At 39.3% G+C, this 19,861-nt stretch overlaps 1 protein-coding gene across 8 annotated transcripts in view; it reads right to left on the minus strand.

Annotated features, from left to right (window-relative positions):
* DLG1 (discs large MAGUK scaffold protein 1) overlaps positions 1–12,509 on the minus strand; it is a 272,972-nt gene extending 260,463 nt beyond the window's left edge. For 3 of the 8 annotated variants that reach the window (XM_042955810.1, XM_042955808.1, XM_042955807.1), the window contains exons 1-3: positions 11,446–11,759; positions 11,061–11,110; positions 10,229–10,360 (exon numbers count right to left, since the gene is read on the minus strand). In XM_042955810.1, coding sequence (XP_042811744.1) covers positions 10,229–10,360; positions 11,061–11,079 — 151 coding nt within the window. In that variant the 5' untranslated portion in view covers positions 11,080–11,110; positions 11,446–11,759. Of the gene's footprint in view, positions 1–10,228; positions 10,361–11,060; positions 11,111–11,445; positions 11,760–12,423 lie in introns of those variants that run through there. The other 5 variants (XM_042955811.1, XM_042955809.1, XM_042955804.1 and 2 more) reach the window with 3 other exon arrangements.
* Between the last annotated feature and the right edge of the window lie 7,352 nt (positions 12,510–19,861).

Here is a 19,861-nt window from a genome sequence, read left to right on the forward strand (position 1 = left end):
AAGTGGGAAAGAGATGAATAAGCAGAGTACACAGAATTGTTAGGGCAGTAAACTATACTGTTCGATATTATAATGGTGAATACATCTCATTATACATTTGTCCCAACTACAGAATGTACAATACCAAGAATGAACACTAAGGTAAACTATGGACATTGGGGGATAATGATGTGCCCATGTTAAGTCTGTTAATTGTAATAAATGTGCCATTCTGGTAGGGTATGTTGATGATGAGGAAAGCTATATATCTGTGGACACAGGAGGTATACAAGTAATCTCTGTACGTTCCTCTCAATTTTGTTGTGAACTCTAATAAAACTGGTCTAAAAAACAGTCTTTAAAAAATAAAAGAAAATATGAGCTACCATGCCATGAAAAGACATTGAGAAAACTTAAATGCATATTGCTAAGGGAAAGAAGCCAAACTGAAAAGGCTACATACTTATGATTCCACCTATATGACATTCTGGAAAAGGCAAAAAACTATGGAGATAGTAAAAAGAGCAGCAGTTGCCAGGGACTTAAAGGGAGGAAGAAGGGATGAACATGTATAGCACAAGAGATTTTCAGGGTAGTGAAACTATTCTGTATGATACTGTAATAGTGGATGCATGTGTCAGAACAACAAATATGTATGTCAACTTTACCAACGTATAACACAAAGAGTGAACCCCAATGTAAACTATGGACTATAGTAACACTGGCTTACCAACTATAACACTAATGCAAGGTGTTAATGAAAGGAAATGGAAGGAAGAGTGGTAATGAGGATATAGGAACTGTACTTTTCACTCAATTTTCCTGTAAAACCTAAAACTGCTAAAAAAAAAAAAAAAGTCTAATAATTTTTAAAAATGTACAAAGGAGTATAAAAATAACATTTATATTTTAAAAAACAATCTCACTTTATTTCAAAATAATTTCCAAATGTATTAAAGATTTAAATGTGATGCTACGGGAACGTGTGGGTGGTTCAGTCAGTTAAGCATGTGACTTCAGCTCAGGTCATTACCTCACAGTTGGTAAGCTTGAGCCCCACATCAGGCTGTGTGCTGACAGCTCAGAGCCTGGAGCGTGCTTAGGATTCTGTGTCTCCCTCTCTCTTTCTGCCCCTCCCCAGCTGTGTTCTCTCTCTCAATAATAAATAAACTTTAAAAAGTTATTTAAAAAAATTTGTTTACAATTTTTTTAATGTTTATTTATTTTTGAAGGAGAGAAATACAGACCATGAGTGGGGGAGGGGCAGAGAGACAGGGAGACACAGAATCCAAAGCAGGCTCCAGGCTCTGAGCTGTCAGCACAGAGCCTGATGTGGGGCTCTAACTTATGAGCCATGAGATCATTACCTAAGCCGAAGTCAGACACTTAACTGACTGAGCCACCCAGGTGCCCCAAACTAATTCTGTTTAAAAAATAGAGATGGTATTAAAGATTCTGAATACAGGAAACATTTTTATAATCTTGGGAATAGGGAAGCTTTTCTAAGCATGATACCAAGGGCAGAAAGCACAAAGAATATTGATAAATCTAAATACAGGTTTTCTTAAAAATCAAAGTTTAAAAACAAATGACAAACAAGGAAAGCTATTTGAAACTTACATGGCAGACAAAGTTGATACTCCTAATGTGGATGTTACACCTAACAATTTTATACTTCTAAGAGAAAAGGGGGGGGAAAGGTGGTAGGAGAGGCAGATGACATGAACAAATAATTCACCAAAGAAATTAAAATGAATGATGTAAGAAAATTCTTACATTGGGGGTACCTGGTGGCTCAGTCGTTTGAGCATTCAACTTCAGCTCACGCCATGATCTCACGGTTCATGAATTCTAGCCCCACGTCAGGCTCCTGCTGTCAGTGCAGAGCCTGCTTCAGATCCTCTGTCCCCCTCTCTCTCTACCCCTCCCCTGCTTGGTCTCGCATGCTCTCTCTCAAAAATAGACATTAAAAAAAAATTCATACATCACTGAAAATTCTTATATCGTTGGTTATTTCTTTAACCAAACAAATCTATAATAAAATATCAAAATGACTAAAAGTATATTCCACCTATCAGAGTAGAAAATATTAAAAAGATGGATAACACCTGTATTGTTTAAGATATAGTGAATTAGTTGTTATTCCACATACTACCTAAAAAATTAAATTGAATATAACCGTTTTAAAACATCAAAAGCCTTTTTAAAATGCAAATCCCTTTTTTTTTTTTTTAATTTTTTTTTTAACGTTTATTTATTTGTGAGACAGAGAGAGAGCACGAACAGGGGAGGGGCAGAGAGAGAGGGAGACACAGAATCTGAAACAGGCTCCAGGCTCTGAGCTGTCAGCATAGAGCCCGACGCGGGGCTCGAACTCACGGACCGCGAGATCATGACCCGAACCAAAGTCGGACGCTTAACCGACTGAGCCACCCAGGTGCCCCAAAATGCAAATCCCTTTTACCAAGCAATTCATTTCTAGGAATTTACCCAAAGTATATAATAAATGATGTAGAACAAAGAGACATATACAAATACAATGTTGTTTATAATACAGAAAAGTTATATACTTAAGTGCTTCTAGGAAATCATTAATAAAACTATAGTAAATCTATACAATGTAAACAAAGTAATTAAAGACAATACAAACCTACTGATATGGAAAGATATCCAATGAGAAATTTTGAGATGAAAACAGTTAATATGTATATACACACTACATACACTTAAGCAAATCTAACTTCAGCACCTCCCTTCACCAAAAAGGACAATTCTACCTATTAGTCCACCCAATAAGTCGTTGCACATAAAAAGTGAGAAGGGAGAAGACTGTTCCCTCAGGTAGTCTCCGTTTTCATATGCCTCTAATAATGTAAACATCTCTATATCTCATTGCACTCAGTCTGATTCTAGAATTATGTGCTTTTGTACAAGAGATCACTCAAACACAAGCCAACTACTATGCCTGTTGCCTGACTGAAGAAACAATGATTTCTTTCCACTAGAGAAAAAAACAACTATATTGCAGTTAATGAGAGACAGTGTTAAATTCCGGAAGGATTTTCACGGGTATTTTAATCTGATGCAATTTTTCACTTTACACAGAGATTATAAATCTCCATTCGCATCATAGGAAACAACTGTTTTAGTTGTGTAGAGAGTTTGTTTTGCAAAATCAAATTATGTATAAATACATAAAGAATAACATTCTAGAAGGATATTCACCCTATGGAAAGAGGTTACCTTTGGTGTGAGATTTTTCTTGACAACATTTTATATAAAGTACAATTAGGTGATCTTAAATGCTTTACATGGAATATGCATTATTTTTTACAATAAATTCCATTTTGGAGAGTTAGGCAACTAGAAAGCTGAAAACATTGCAATATAACCCAGCCATTTCAGAGGGAAAAAATTCTATCAGTTAATTGACTAAAAGCAAGTACAACGTTTTCACAAACTAAAATATGCAATAGTCAAGTCTACTCGAGAATACTCTGCTTCTTCTAAACCTATGTACATTAAAACCATTTTGATCCCCAAAAAGAATATCTTATAAAACTTTAAACTATGTATTACAATTTGTGTTTTGCACATTAGAAACAGGAAAATATCAAGCCAATGTCCAAAAATAAGTTATTTCAATATTTTAAGTACAATTTGACTAACAGTCATAGGGTATTTTCACACACATATTCCTTAAAATGAGGTAAGTATCAAAAGGAACCAGAACTTCTCAGAGAAATGGCTGATTCCAAGGCTGGGCAAGATACCTACAAGATGAATCTGGAATACCTTGTTAGGCCAAAAAAATGAGAAAGTACTCAAAATAATAGGGGCATGTGATAAGGACATAAAAGCAAGCTTGAGAGAGTTCTCACCAAATGAATCAGAAACAATCTGAACACCAAAATCATTAAGGATGATAATAAATATCAACGATTAAAAGAAAAATGATACAGGGGCACCTGGATGGCTCAGTCAGTTAAGCATCCGACTTTGGCTCAGGTCATGATCTCACGGTTCAGGAGTTTGAGCCCCACATTGGGCTCTGTGCTGACAAGCCCAGAACCTGGAGCCTGCTTTGGATTCTGTGTCTCCCTCTCTCTCTGCCCCTCCCCCACTCACACTGTCTCTCAAAAATAAATAAACACTAAAAAAATTTTTTTAAATGATACATATATAGATAGATAAATGGGAGAGGAGGGTTCTTACAGTAAAATGCCAAGCGTTAATTGGAAAACGTAGAAGAGTGCCACTGTTATAAAACTTCCATTTTTCAACTGTCATTTTCAACATAGTAAAAGGTTCAGGCAAGCATCATCAATGGATACTAAGTCTAGGTGGAAATTTTGCTAAAAAACAAGACATACACATGGTGTTGAAGTGTCACCCCCACATACTGCTTATAAACAAGGAAAAAACGTTAACTATGGAGTAGAGAAATCAAACACCTTAATTGGGTAATCAAAATTAACAACACCGATGAAGGAAAGATATCTTGTACCTCTGAATGTACAGAACCCTAGGGAATACATAACCTGAATCTAATCACAAGCAAACACCAGAGAAACCCAAAATTAGAAAACTTATATAAAAAAATAAAAGAAACGGGGAACTGTATCCTTCAAAAATGCCAATGTCATAAAAGACCAAGCTATGGAAATGTGCCCAGACCAAAGAGATATGACAAATGAAATACCTGGTCCTAGACTTGATAGTATACTGGAAAAATAATTTAGAAAAGAAAAAATTTAGTGGGAAAAACTTGACCCTACATAGATGAAACTGCTTAGACCAGAAGAAATATTTACAGATGCTTTTACAGCCCTGTGATTACAAGGTTCTGAAGAGAATTCAACCAGATTCAACATAATCAAAGCACTGCTTCAGAGCAGTAGTAGGCAAAACTATTAGCATATAAATAATAATCCAATTCAATCAAAACCATCAACTGAAAAATTAATAAAAATTTCCTCCAATTCTATAAAGTTTTAGCCAATAAAATGATCCACAGCCTGTAATAAATGTTTTCCTTTCTCAAACCTAGCTTGCAAAGTCACACAAATGAAGTTAGTAACAAACTAAAATACAGTATCCCTGGGACCAGTAAGAAACAAAAAATCTAAGAAATTTTGACATTTTACCATCATAGCTAGAAGTTCACAAACCTTGATTACTAAATACACTTTCCAAAATGTGTAAACTCCGTAACTATAAACATCATTCCATCATAAATATTCTCCTTCAAAGTAAAAAACTTAAAAATAAAACCACTGAACCTACAGACCATCATCTATGTTTACCACGCTTGTTGTTAGTGTTCTTTCTCACATTAAAATATTCAACTCAAGATAACATCCTAATAACTGAAAGTGAGGAGCAGCTCTGGATTCAGATGGAGTTCAGATTCTGGCTCCACAATTTAGTATCTGAAGGTCCTTGAACAAGATCTGTAATCTCTCAGTGCCTACTTTTCTAATCTATAAAATGATATAAAATGACACAATCACCTCATAGATGAATATACGCTTCATAGGATTATAACAAATGAGACACTTGCATCTCACACAGAAAGTACTCGATGAAATGTCAGCTATTGTTACTTTTTACATATACTTAAAAAAGAGTCATAATCTCATACCCATTAGGATGGCTACTATCAAAAAAACTGAAAATAACAAGTGTTGGCAAGAATATGGAGAAACCGGGACCCTTGTGCACTGTCGGTGGGACTGCAAAATAATGCAACTGCTATGGAAGGCAGTATGATATCCTCAAAAAATTAAAAATATAAATGCCATATGATCCTATAATCCAACTTCTGGATATCCCAAAAATTGAAAGCAGTTTTTCAAAGAGATATTTGCACACCCATGTTCAAAGCAGCACTATTCACAATAGCCAAGAGATGAAAACACCCTAAATGCCCATCAATGGATAAACAAAATATGGTATATACATACAGTAAAAAAATTCAGCCTTAGGTAGAAAGGATATTCTGTCACATGCTATAACATGGAGGAACTCTGAGAACATTAAGCGAAATAAGTTAGACACAAAAAGACAAGTACTATATATATAAGTTATTTACAGTAGTCAAAATCAGAGACAGAAACTCCAATGGTAGTTACCAGAGACTGAGGGCAGAAGGAAAAGGAGAGTGTTGTAGAGTTCTGGTTTTGAAAGAGGAATAAGTTCTGAACTGTTTTTGCACCAATGTACTTAATAATACTGAACTATACATTTAAAAGTGTTTAAGAGGTGCCTGGGTGGCTCAGTCAGTTAAGCATCTGACTTTGGCTCAGGTCATGATCTCACGGTTCATGGGTTCGAGCCCTGCATCAGGCTCTGTGCTGACACCTCAGTCCTGGAGCCTGCTTCGGATTCTGTGTCTCCCTCTCTGCCCCTCCCCTGCTCATGCTGTCTCTGTCTCAAAAATAAATATACACTAAAAAAATTGTTTAAAAAAAAAAAGTGGTTAAGATGATGCACTTTTTTTTTCATTTAAAAAAAAAGGAGTCACACTTTTTGAAAGCCAGTACCTACAAATTCAAATGTTCTTTACCATGTTTACAAGGCCTACTGAAACTCAGTTAAAAGAACAGCAACAAATAAAGTAGAAGTCAAAAAATCTCAGAAATGGACAATATTATTTATTACATGATCCATCTTCATTTTGACAAATCTCATAACTAAAATAAAACACTGCATTAAAATAAGCTTGCTATTTATTGCAGACAAACTATACAAATCCCATGACTCAACTTACTCAAGTCTCTAAAGTCAGCCTGATCTTGAGCTCAGGTTCTCTTCCTGTGCTCAAGAAAAGCAGAATTCTTTGATCCGATAAGTAACGCCCGGCGGGGGGGGGGCTAGACTAATATGAAATCTTTGAGGATTACAAAGATCATCTCAGACCCTAGATAAACCTAAGAATCATAAATAACCTCAAATCATGCTGGATCTGAACACCTGGGCTCTGACCTGGAATCAAACAACACCCAGTCTACTTATTTATAAATTTTTCAAATGTAAGTGCAGAAAATGAGAATACAAAATCAAATATATTACATTTTCAAATTGTACTCACCTAAATTAAGGATTAAAATTAGGCAGACTTTGTCTCCCATTTACACAAAGATAATCACCAGGTATTTGGAGAATAAATTTTAAAGAAATGTATAGCTCATAAACTTTTTTTTTTTTTAGATATAACTTTAAATATTCAGCTTTAAAGAAGCAACTTATCACCTGAAACTCAAAAGTTAATAAAAACTTTGCTGTGTTCAGTAGTTTTTAAACCTTCAAAGATACTAGCAAACATCAGAGCTAGGACAGTGATTGCCATATTTCATTGAAATGAGGACATCAGTTCTAAGATGTACCATTCTATCATGTGCCACTAAGAATGTAAAATCATTTCCAACATACATCAGTCATAAAATGTATCCCAAATTCAAAGATATTAAAATATTTAAAAATTGTTATCTCAGAACAGATGTAATGCAATATACACATACTTGTTCCTCTGAATAACCTCAGGGTACCAGAAACCTAATCTATATAAGGTATCAACTACAGAAGGAAGAAGAAAATAAATCAACATTTCTATAGCATCAAAACCTCAGCACCCCACACAACCTTCTTTAAAATGCATGAGAACAGTCAATGCAAACTACCAGTTCAAAGAATCAATAAATAAATAATTATGCAGACAACAAGTACAAAGAAGTAACTACATAATTCACTATGACCTAAGGAGATGATTTCCAAACTCAGGCAGTCAAGAATCTTTGAAACAACTCAGATTGTCAAGACCCATGTCTCCTTTAATCCAACGGTCCACAGATACTACCTCAGAAAAAAGAGCGCCGCCTACTAAAGGAAAAAAGTTGATCCAATATTTTTCAGCACCTACTATGAACACAATACTCTAGTGTAGCTCAGGGCGACTTACAGGTTTAAAGTACGCTAATGTGCTGTTTCAAGAACAATGGTACCGGTGCAAAGCAAAAGGAAAGTCTTACTAACCTAAACATTTTCAGACTGAAAAAAGTAACAGAGGTTAATAAATTAACCCAATTTCAGCAAACACAAAAGAATACATTTATTTAGGCAGTGTCAACAATTAATTCAATTACAGTATGCAAACACATAAAGATCTCTACTAAATTCACTCGTTTCAAAATTCCTAAAATCGATTACTTTTCTTACACCAAAATTCGGTATCATATCCTATTAAACATTAAAATACAAGCAAATCTAAATATAAGGTAAATTCACAACCAATGAAATTATACAGAACAAAGAAGATCACCAAATACAAACTTGTCCGAAAGCTAATTCTATTAGAATTCAATCACGTGTAAGAACAGATAAACACTCAAAACAGGCAAGGCAGAATACATTTTAAAAATCCCTCCAAACACAGCAAATCTACCTCCAATCTACAGAGAAATCTAAGAAGCATAGACTCTATTTACTTCACTGACCATTTAATTTTCTTAAAGTTGCAGACTCCACAAAGAGAGGGACTATACCTATCTGTCTATAGGTAAATGAGGACATAGAAGTCATACTATTTTTTTTCTAAACATTGACTCTACTAAATAAAACATTCCTAAGTTTAAGGTTGATTTAGAAAACCAAATGACTAAAAATGTTTCCCTTCCTTTTTTGTTGTTTTTTCAGAGGAATCTAATTTGATCATCCATTTGGACCTTAAATGTCAGAGCTTAGAAACTGAAATGTAAAAATGTCGAGGAGTTTAAACAAAAAAGACAGAATGTTGGTAATTTTTGAAAATAGGTTCATTATATTGTTAATTATGTAATAGTTAATTATACTGTTCTATTCTTGTGTATGGTTTTTAAAGTCTATGATAATGGCGCGCCTCGGTGGCTTGGTCGGTTAAGTGTCCGACTTCAATTCAGGTCATGATCTCACAGCTGGTGGATTCGAGCCCCACGTAGGGCTCTGTGCTGACAGCTCAGAACCTGGAGCCTGCTTGGGATTCTGTGTCTCTGTGTCTCTCTCTGCTCCCCCCCTCCCACACTCTGTCTCACTCTCTCAAAAATAAACATTAAAAAATTTAAATAAATAGATACTATGATAACGTTAGATATTTTAAAACTATTCAGGTGTACTGAGTGGTCTTCCTGAAAATCTTTAATTTTACAACAAACTTAATACAGAGTATCAATTTAGCAGTAAGGTTTTTTGACAGGGTACACTAACTTAAAGGTAATCCACAAACACATCAAAAGTTACTCTATCAATAGATGTTAGGTCATACCAACTTGGAAGTTACTAAGGAAACAAACGTAATGCAATGAAGTACATATCTAATTTATATAGTCAATGATTAATTTAAAAACATTTCATTCTTAGAATTGGAAGGAACAAATTTTCTAGTTCAGTGGTTAACACTTTCCAGGTACCTCGAGGCCATAGACAAATCATCTTGTTTCATAAATTGGGAATTGTGTACAAAATATAAGACTTTGTTTTAAAAAAGAATCTAGCTACTTTAAAAATCAGGAGGGAGGGAGTGCTAAAAACCACTGTTCTAATGAACTCACATTCTACAGCTAATATAGCGACCTAGAAAAGGTTAAATAACTTGTATAATACCATTCAATTAATGGCAGTGTAAAGAAGAGAATTTAGGACTCTTGACTATTTGTCCAGTTCTTTATTAGACCAATGCACAACCTTAAATTTAAGTTAGTTATGAATAATATTGTTTTAATGTTCTTGTCGATAAAATATTAGACAAAATAGCAAAATCACCTCTAAGATAATTTTCCAGATCTAAAATTCTGACTCCATGAATGCCAAGTTTTAACAGAGGTCCATATTAAGGAGATGTCCTCAAACATTTTGAGGGACTCCAGAGAAACAGAAGTCAAATATAGAAACAAGCTAACAATTAAGTTATTCACTCTTGTCTTTTTGGGTCCTGAAACATTCTTGCAACTTCTCCATCTTTTATTAGTTAATGCTAGGATATTACACACTGTCGCCAAAGATCACTGAAATAATCATAATGAAAGTTTTTTCAGTTATCAGGTATTTTTTGAAAGGATATTGGCCTATCAGACATACAACTCACTGGATGTTCAAGTTACTGAATTCCTTACAGAGAACCGAGTAAATCACTCTGTTAAGTTTAAAATAAATGAATTCAGAGGAGCATTAAGTCTAGTTGACACATAATGGTCACAAATAAAGTTTTAATTCCCACCTATTAAAGCCTGAAAGAGGTTGCTCTGAAATATGTTAATAACCCGTTCTATGGAACTTCTGAGCTGTCGGTCTTCAGTTTGGCTTAGTTTTGAACGATATTCTTCCAAAAGGTGCAATGCTCTCTGGGTGTCTGAGAAGAAAAGCAGAGTCTGATTAAAATTACACATATACAAGCATTACACACTATTTATGCAAATAATCTGTGAGACATCTAAACACTTCCCCAAATCCTCTAGGTCAATCAATGCTACTATGTTCACACACACATACATTCCCTGAAATAATCAAAACATTTTAAACATATGTCACAGAGAAAGGAGGAAGGTGAGCAGTTTGTAATAAATGTGGGCTAGCAGTCTACCACAATAATCTACCACAATAAAAGACTGATCAAATATTGGTTAACATGGCTTCAAGTGATCTGATATGCAAAAGCAATTATCGATCTATAATTTGTCATGATAATCCAAATCTTAAATGTTTCAAAACACTAGTTCTTAACCAGGATCCCACGTTTATTCACAAATCAGTGTTTATTAAGAATGATAAAGTAAAATACTAAAACACCAATGCAGAGTTTTTGGAAAGACATTTCAGAGGAAACAAAATTAACTGCCTCTCTAGTCACTAAAGAGATGTCAAAAAAGAAAGTTTGAAAAATATTTAGGTGGTTCTCCCTTCTAAGGATATGAGGCTTAGATTCCCTAAGTACTGAGGCTAGGACGATGCTGTCTCACCGGAGCTGAACATTTTTAAAGCACAGCAATCACAAAACATACACACAGAAAAGCAAGTGACACTCGCAGGAGAGTTCTGAAATAAATTCTCACCTTGCTTCCGGACCGGCATTTTTCTCCAGTATCAGGAAGAGGGCACACACCTTTGAAAACATAAAACAGAACGGAGACAACTAAAGCAAAGAACAGAGTCGTAGTTAAACTAGCATTTCCCCCGAATCTCAAGTCGAAAAACTCCCAGCCCTGTATGAAAAGGCCACCTGGCGAAGTTTTCCCAAGTGAAAGAAAAAGCCTCAAAACCCAGCAGTGTCAGTGAATCTAGAAAGCTTTTACCTAAGGGTGGGTACCCCGGCAAATTAAGAGCAGACAGAGAAGCCTGCTTCCAAATTCTCCTCGAAAGCTGCTCCCTCTCCAAAGGGTACTAAACGCCTAAACGTGAGGCCACCCCTCCCCCGGCTTAAGTATGCATATTCCCCACCTGCTCCTGGAGGGTGCAGAGGCGCTCCGACCCTTGGCCCCTAAGCCTGCAGCGACAGTAAGAGCGCTCCGACACGGGACCAGCTGGGCTGATCACCCCACTCTGCTCTGGCCCCCTCCTCTCGCTTGCCTTTCTCCTGGCTCGCTTCCTCCGGGCTACTCCAGCGGGGGCCGGACAGGGCTGCGGCCGCTCTCCGCGACGCCCTCACGCCCCACATGCACACCTCGGCGGGCCCCCACACCTGCGGCGCCACCACAAAGTTCCTGCAAGCCGCGAGCGCTGGGAGCTGGGGTGCGCTCCGGCCTGAGTCGGGGCGGCTCCCCCGCCCTTCCCCGCTCCACGTCCCCCCGCCCCGCCCGGGGCTCGAGGAGCTGAGCTGAGGGGGGTGAGGGAACGGGGGAGGAGCTCCCCTCGGCGGCCGCACCCCCACCGCCCCTTCTTCCTCTTCCTCCGCCGCCGCCGCGGCCGCCTCGGTCGCCGCGGCCCGCTCGCCCGCTCGCCCTCTCCCTTCCTAGCCGCCCCACCCCCGGAACCTCGCCTCCTTCCGCGCCCCCAACCGCTCTCCCCCCAAACTTTCCGCCAAGATGGCGGCCCCGGAGCTGGACTGCCGCGCCCCCACGTGACCGCTTTCCCGGCGCTCTCAGCCAATGGGAAGTGAGGAGGCGGCTGGCGCCGAGCCCCGGGCTCTCAGCGCTGCTACCTTTGGGTTGGTAGGGGGAGGAGGGCCAGGAGGGGGCTGGGGAACGGGAAAGGGGACCCGGGAAACATCGCAAGTGAACCTCCTCGCTTAAAGGAGCGGCCACTGAAGTGGCTCTGAAGACAAAGGAGTTGACACACAGATTCTACAGGTGGTCCTTGGTGGCCCTGGAGGAGCCCGCCTTTACCTCGCCCTAGCCCACCGGTGTGTCCCGCGGTTCAGAGCGAGGAGCGCGCCAGGCCCGGAAGGGTCGGGGTGTCAGAAGAGAGACGTGACCTCACCTACACCAGATCCAAGAGACACATTCCGAGACACCCTTTAACCTCACTAAACACGTGCCGGTTTCAACTCCAAGGCAGGAGAGAGTGCCTGGCGCCCCCGGGGGTGGATCCCCAACAGGGAAAAGCGGTCTCGGGGAGGAGTCCACTGCACCACCCACATTAGGGGCGGGGGCGGGCGGAGCCTGGAAGGGGGAAGGGGAGGGGTTTGTGTGGGGTTGGGGATGCGATCTCTGCACTGTCTTCCACTTTGTACTGGGGCTTTTTTATTATTTGCCCTTAAGTAAAAGTTTTTTGGGGCGTGAGGGGTTGAATTAAAGAAGGGCACATAAAACAGGGAGATAGATTAAGAGTTTGATGATTTTACTAGAGGGTTTTTAAGTCTAAGTGATTAATTCTAAGCGTGAATGTATTTAAGGGTGGAAAGAAAACATTTGTTCCGTCTTTCACTTGCTCATTCATTCACTCCTCCTTGCCTGTGCTCCCCAGCCCAGTCATCAGTCTCAGGTTATTACTCCAGCTCTGGAGGCCCCTTTAAGAACTCACCTGTAGCTACCTCCTCCGAAACCGAGCCGCCCTCAGCGCCCTTAGCGCCCTTAGCGCGCAAAGCTGGGTTAAGTTTTGACTGCAACTCTGAGCGAGACCTCGGGCCGGCCAGGACCCGGCTCTGGGTCTGAGCTACCCAGGTTGTAGAAGGAGAACTGCGAAATGTCACCGTCCGGGTCTTTGAGCCTCTTCTAGATAACGGGGAGCTCCCTCCTCCGAGGTCCAGAGAGAATTTGCCCAAAGTCACCCAGAGTTAGTAACAAAACGGGAAACACGAAGATCGAAGATCGTCTTTCAGGGAAGATTGCTCTTCCCAGCAAACCTGACAGACTTTCACGGACACCAAATCCTTGGGCTAATTAATAAAAGGGAAGTCCTGGAAACTTTGTACTGTAACCATAAAAGTTACTCAGAGGTATGCTAACCACTGGGTTTCACTTTGGGATTGCACCTTGGAATTCTAACTTCAGAAAACCCAACGACTTTAGAGCTCATCTTGACCCACTCTCTCAGTTTAGGATTAAGAAACTGAGGTTCAGAGAAGGGAAGCAACTTGCCTAAGGACGTATAGGCTTATCGGTGACAACAGCCCTGGAATTAGTTCTCCTAGCTCCTGTACAGGGCTCTTTCCACTGTGATTTTGGACAACTTGACAGTGGTATGTTGGTATATTGGCTGCAGACCTCTACACTCTCCTGGATCAAGCATCTTGGGAACTTGAGCAACAGTTTAGAGCAACATTTCATAGAAGAAATAGGATGAGAAAGTGAAAAGAAGCTCCTAAAAGCAAGAGCTTAGAGAGATTTTTAAAATAGTGAAATGGGAAGGTTTTTAATAGTGAAAATGGCTGATGGCATGCATGCTATTATTAAGACTTCTTTGATCAACTGTGAATGGAATCATTCCACTTAAGGAAGCATTCAAAGAATGGAATCTCTTCAGAATTCAGGAGGAAGGAGGGATTTCACCCTCACCCTTAATATCATTCATTATTCATATATGTTCACTTGCTAGGCAATGAGGATAGAAATAGTTAAGATCCAAGCCCTGCTCTCAAGGAACCACAGCCTAATAACAAATGGATGAAGGCCAGTGAAGCTTTTCCCAAGGGCCACTGTAAAACCAAAAGCAAAATTTGGGTAAGTTTTCAATGTCATCCTAGTCTTCTGCTAAAAAGAAAGAGGAGGGGGAAGAAGAAGCAGGTGACAAGAGGGCATGAAGCTTTCCTTCTTACCATCCTCTAGCTCTGTTGGTTGTCAGCAGTGTCTAAAAGCAGAAATGAAGCTAGCATCTATTCCATCCTTAGATAGACAAGTCCACGCCTAGAATGAGAGGCTTTTATTCTTTCTTCCTCATTCCTCCTTTCTATTCATCTGTATTGGTTATCTATAGCTGCATAACAAATCCCTCAAAGCTTAGTAGGTTAGTAGCTTAAAACATAGTAGTTTAGTAACTTAAACAGCAATAAACATTATCTCACAGTTTCTGCAGGTAAGGAATTCAGGATGGTTCTGGCTTAGGGTCTCAAGAGATCACAGTCAGGATGTCTACCAGAGCCAGTCATCTAAAGGTTTAGCTGGGAGTAAGGGAGGCTCTTCCAACATGGCTCATTCAGATGAGTCAATGCTGACTATTGGTAGAAGGCCTCCTTTTTTCACCATGAAGATCTTTCTGTAGGGCTGCTTGAGTGTCTTTGTGACATGGTGGCAGACTTCCTCCAGAGCAGGTGATCCAAGAGGGCAAGGCATCAGCCACAACATCTTTCATGACCTAATTTCAGAAGTAACACTCCATCATTTCAACAGTATCCTATTGTTTACTTAGGTCAGCCTCAAGAGTATGAATACCAGGATCTAAGAATCAGTAGGCACCATCTTGGAATCTGGCTACCACATCATCACAACATACAAAACAATAACATCTGGATTTCTGCAAACAACTTTTATTTCCTTGAAGTCTTCCTTTATGCAGGTAGCAGCCACCATTGAATAGGATTCAATATCGCATCTGATTGCTTTCCAACTTCCTCATTAAAAAAAATTTTTTTAATATATAAACTTTCCAGCTCCATGTTAACTTTCCTTTCAAATAACTTAAAAGACCTAAGAGTCAAAGGATCGCAGGGAAAAGCTCAAAGCTTGAATTCTTCTATTGAGTTTTCAGAGAGTTGATCTCAAAGAACATTGTCTCTCAGTTCTAAACTTTCCCTCCCCTACTATCCTTCTACCCAAGCCACCCTTATAGCTTCACATCTCGGTCTTTGTTCTTTCCCCTGTTTAGGTCTGAAGCCTAATCTCTGTGAAGGTGCTCAGGTCCTGCCAGACCCTACTGCATCATTTTCTCCACTCTGGCAGAGTGGCAGTATACTGTCTGTGCCAAGGCAATCACTAAAAGGAAAGAATTTGATGCTGTCAAAAATGCTTATGCCAGCTTAGGCTGCAAAAAGAATAGTGCCAAGAATGATGAGAGTAGCCATGCTAGCCAGATCTCCACAAATTGCTCAGGGGGCATTTCCTGGCAGCCAACTTTAGGAAGGGTCTACTTAAACTAGCATCTGGAAAGAAGAGAGTAACCAGAATAATCAGGGATATGAAGCCTTAACCCCGGGGGAACAATTGTAGAATCTAGGGTCATTTCTTCAAGAAAAGAGATATCTGGGGAGCTTGACTTCAATCTTCAAACAGGCTTATTCTGGGTATCTGGGGGACAGAAGTGAAGTTACAGGGACACAGGAAGTTCTTTTTTTTTTTTTTTAACCATGATTTGTCAGAATTGTCCAAAATTCCAAAGAGCTGCCCAAGGTGGTGAGAGTTATCCATTAATCACAGGCTGATGAAACCAGCAAGTCTTCCTTGTCAGAGAGATGTAGATACCCAACACAGAAAGTTGGGCTAAGGGACCTCTGAGATCACAATTCTAAGCATTTGAAGCTTTAGTCTCTGCTGTGGTATTACTGCCATTTTATCTATATCAAGAATTGATTCTATCCAGTTTAAGTGGCACAGAGACTGATCTCCTTTTGCATAGATAATTCTTATCGGAATAAAAGGTACAGGTTGAAACCAATTCCTTTAAAATGTGGACAGTCACCCATCTCCATGACAGTCACTGAACTCATGCTTCTAAATGTATAATCCACCTCAAATTGCTATGTTACAGTGTAATGGGTTCCTAAGTGGGTGTAGGACAAATAACTGCCTCCCATTTAAAACTGGTATACTTTTATACTGGTGTAACCCTTTGTATCAGGTTCAAAGACAGATGTAACACATTGCAGTCTCACAGCAACCTATGAGATAAACTTAATGGCTATGATTTCCCAATTTGCAGAGGAAGACACTCAAGAAGAAAGAAAGAATCCAGTTTAGACCACTACAGCTAGCTGGTAATGGAGCTGGGACTGAACATTAGCTCATTGTTTTTCTCATTAGACTATGTTTCCTTTTCTCTACTTGACTCCTTTCTTAAAAAAACAAACAAACTACCCCCCCACACACTGTGTGTGTGTGTGTGTGTGTGTGTGTGTGTGTGTGTGTGAGAGAGAGAGAGAGAGAGTGAGAGAGAGACAGAAAGGCAGAAAGACAGTAAGAGAAAGAAGAGAGACAGTGAGAAAATTTCTGGTAAAATAAAGCACACATAATAGGCTAGTCTTTTATCTATTTATCATATATTTGAATGCCTTTAACAGCCGAGACAATTTTGATGGAAATAGGAATGTTGCCTCTGACCACAAGGAAATAAATATCCACACCCTAGTTATATGTTATGACTAAATGAGTTGGTTGTTTTTCTCTTTTTACATGCAAAGGTATTTATTTAAACCACTTTAACTTCCTCCTCTCCTTCCTTTACCCTGACAAGTACCCTTGAGTATGAATGAGAGGTTTTGCAACTGCAGGGGACATCCAACCTGGAAGGGCCCTCAGACACTATCTAGTGCCGTCCCCTCATTTGACAGACGTGCGAAGTAAGCTCCAGAAGAGCTCCCAGACAGTATCAACACACAATTATCAGAGGACTTTTTAGTGACAGCAGCACACTACCAGTGTTTCAGGAATAATCAGTCTTCCTCTTGGCAGGGAAAGGGAATGGGAATTAGTAATCTTTTCTCAAGATACATTTCTAAGTTTAACCAAATTTGCCACTATGCTTTTGAAGAACTTGGGGTATTGACAGAACAGTGGGGTCCCATATTGAAATCCTTAGGATTAATACCCAAATCTCCTTACATGAGACAGCCTCCTCACCCCACTCCCTGCCAAGAGGATTACCAGTGTCTATTCAAGGAAGGCTCTGGGTAGGGCCCCTTGGCCAGATTATCCTTTCATAGGCAGAGAACACAAATTTGGAAACTTAATTGGAATTTGAAGAAACACTATTAGAATTTTAGGAAGTCATTTTTATTCCATTTTTGAGATGTGGCTTGGCTAATAGAATTCTGATAAACAAAAGAAGCCAAAAGATTCTTTATATTTGGACATGAATTAAGTCCAGTGACCAATCTCCTGTAGCACAGAAAACTCCCACAGTTTTCCAAAAGTTTTCTGTGCCAGTTTTTCATTTTTGGGAAATGACACTCGCTAGAGCTGTAATTTTCCTGTTCCTCATGTTGTGTAACCCTGAATTCTTTATTATTCCCTTATTTTAAGCTCACCAGAAGAGTAAAGACAAAGAATCATTTAAATCTTACTTTCTATTTAAATTTTCTTTAAATTCCAAAAGATAATTTTATCAACTGAGACTAATTATTTGTAATCAAATTATTCTCTACCTTTTACAGATAAATTGGGCTACAGTTGAGGAAACTTCCAAATATGCTTTTTAAAGGTCCTGCAAAGTGGCGCCAGGGTGGCTCAGTAGGTTGAGTGTCCTACTCTTTATTTCAGCTCACATCATGATCCCAGGTCATGGGATCGAGCCCGTGTTGTGCTCTGCACTGAGCATGAAACCTGCTTAAGATTCTCTCTCTCTTCCTCTGCCCCTTTCCCCCCAACTCTCCTCTCTGTAAAATTTTAAAAAATTATTTAAAAAATCCTGCAATGGGGCACCTGGCTCAGTCAGCTAAGTGTCCGATTTCGGCTCAGGTCATGATCTCGCAGTTTGTGGGTTCGAGCCCTGCGTCGGGCTCTGTGCTGACAGCTCAGAGCCTGGAGCCTGCTTCAGATTCTGTGTGTGTCTCTCTCTCTGCCCCTTCCCCACTCACTCTCTCTCTCTCTCTCTCTCCTTCAAAAATAGATAAACATTTAAAAAAAATCCTGCAAAAATCCCCCCAGTTGGATATCATTTCAAATTATAAATTACCATATGAATAAATAAAGTAAAACCCAAGACCGGGGGGAGACAACAAAATAATAACTACTAGAACAAAAATAAAAAGGGGAGGCACTACCAATTGCTAATGAAGATGAATAAAGTAATTTAAGAATAAGGGAGGAACAGGGGCGCCTGGGTGGCGCAGTCGGTTAAGCGTCCGACTTCAGCCAGGTCACGATCTCACGGTCCGTGAGTTCGAGCCCCGCGTCAGGCTCTGGGCTGATGGCTCGGAGCCTGGAGCCTGCTTCCGATTCTGTGTCTCCCTCTCTCTCTGCCCCTCCCCAGTTCATGCTCTGTCTCTCTCTGTCCCAAAAATAAATAAAAAACGTTGAAAAAAATTTTTTTAAAGAATAAGGGAGGAACAAATATTTAATAAGAAATTGTGCCATAATAATTTAGAGAAGCTTTGATGCAAAGGAGCAGAATAAAGCTATGTCTCCCTTCTTTCTTCCCCTCAGGAAATCACTCCCAAAATATTAGAATAAGAAACTTGTTCCTCCATCTTCAATGAAAATAAGAGTGCTTAGTAACCCCAACAAGACTGAAAGTAGTTGGATAATTGGTCAAATTCAAGTGCCTGAGTTGGGAGTTTAAATAACCCCCCCCACACACACACAAAAGGTACAAAAAAAAAAACAACCCATAACAGCCAAGTAGGGAGAAAAAAATGTGGTGTGTGTGTGTGTGTATGTGTGTGTGTATAATGTTAACATGTTCATGATGAATGTAAGATTGTCTCTTCTATTTATCCTCTGTACTTCATGAATATTTGAAATATTTCTTAATTAAAAATTTAAATCTAAAAAATAAAAAAATCATGTACATTTGTCTTGGTGAACCCCAAAGGAGTTAAAGAAATATAAGCTCCAGATGCCACTGATGATGAGGTACCTCTAGAAATGGCAGGGCAGGAGCTGAAAACAAGAGAATAGTTAAATACCCATATAAAGAGAAGTTAGATGCTAGGTTCCCACACATTCAGGTAGGCAACCACCTTTCTCTTCTTTTTCAAAAGACAAGAGCTTTATTTACTGGAGAAAATGAGAGGCTTTAGGTCTGGGGACACCAGACATAGAGAAAGATGGTGGTTATAGCACTAAAACAAAAGACTAAGGGAAATCTGCATATTGAACACAGTTTTCCTCATAAGCCCCATTCCCAGGAGCTATAGCTGGGCAGATATCCTCCAGACAGAAAAACTGAATTGCCAACATAAAGAAGATAATACATGCTTATAGTTGGAAGGGTCACAACAAAAGTTAGGGTGAGCCATCAGGAAAATGCAAATCAAAAGCGTGCACACACACACACACACGCACACAATGAGCCCTAACTTCACACTCACTAGGATAGCTATAATCAAAAAGACATATCTGTTAACACATACCTATTGTTATAACAAGGATGTGGAGTAATTAGAACTCTCATACATTGCTGGTGGGAATGTAAAATGGTGTAGCCATTTTGGAAAAGTCTGGCAGTTTCTCAAATGGTTAAACATAGTTACCATATGACATAACAATTCCACTCCTAGGTATGTATCAAAGAAAATTAAAAACATATGTCCACACAAGACTTGTAT

This window comes from Panthera leo, chromosome C2 (genome assembly GCF_018350215.1).
Source record: "Panthera leo isolate Ple1 chromosome C2, P.leo_Ple1_pat1.1, whole genome shotgun sequence".
In the NCBI taxonomy this organism is placed as follows: domain Eukaryota; kingdom Metazoa; phylum Chordata; class Mammalia; order Carnivora; family Felidae; genus Panthera; species Panthera leo.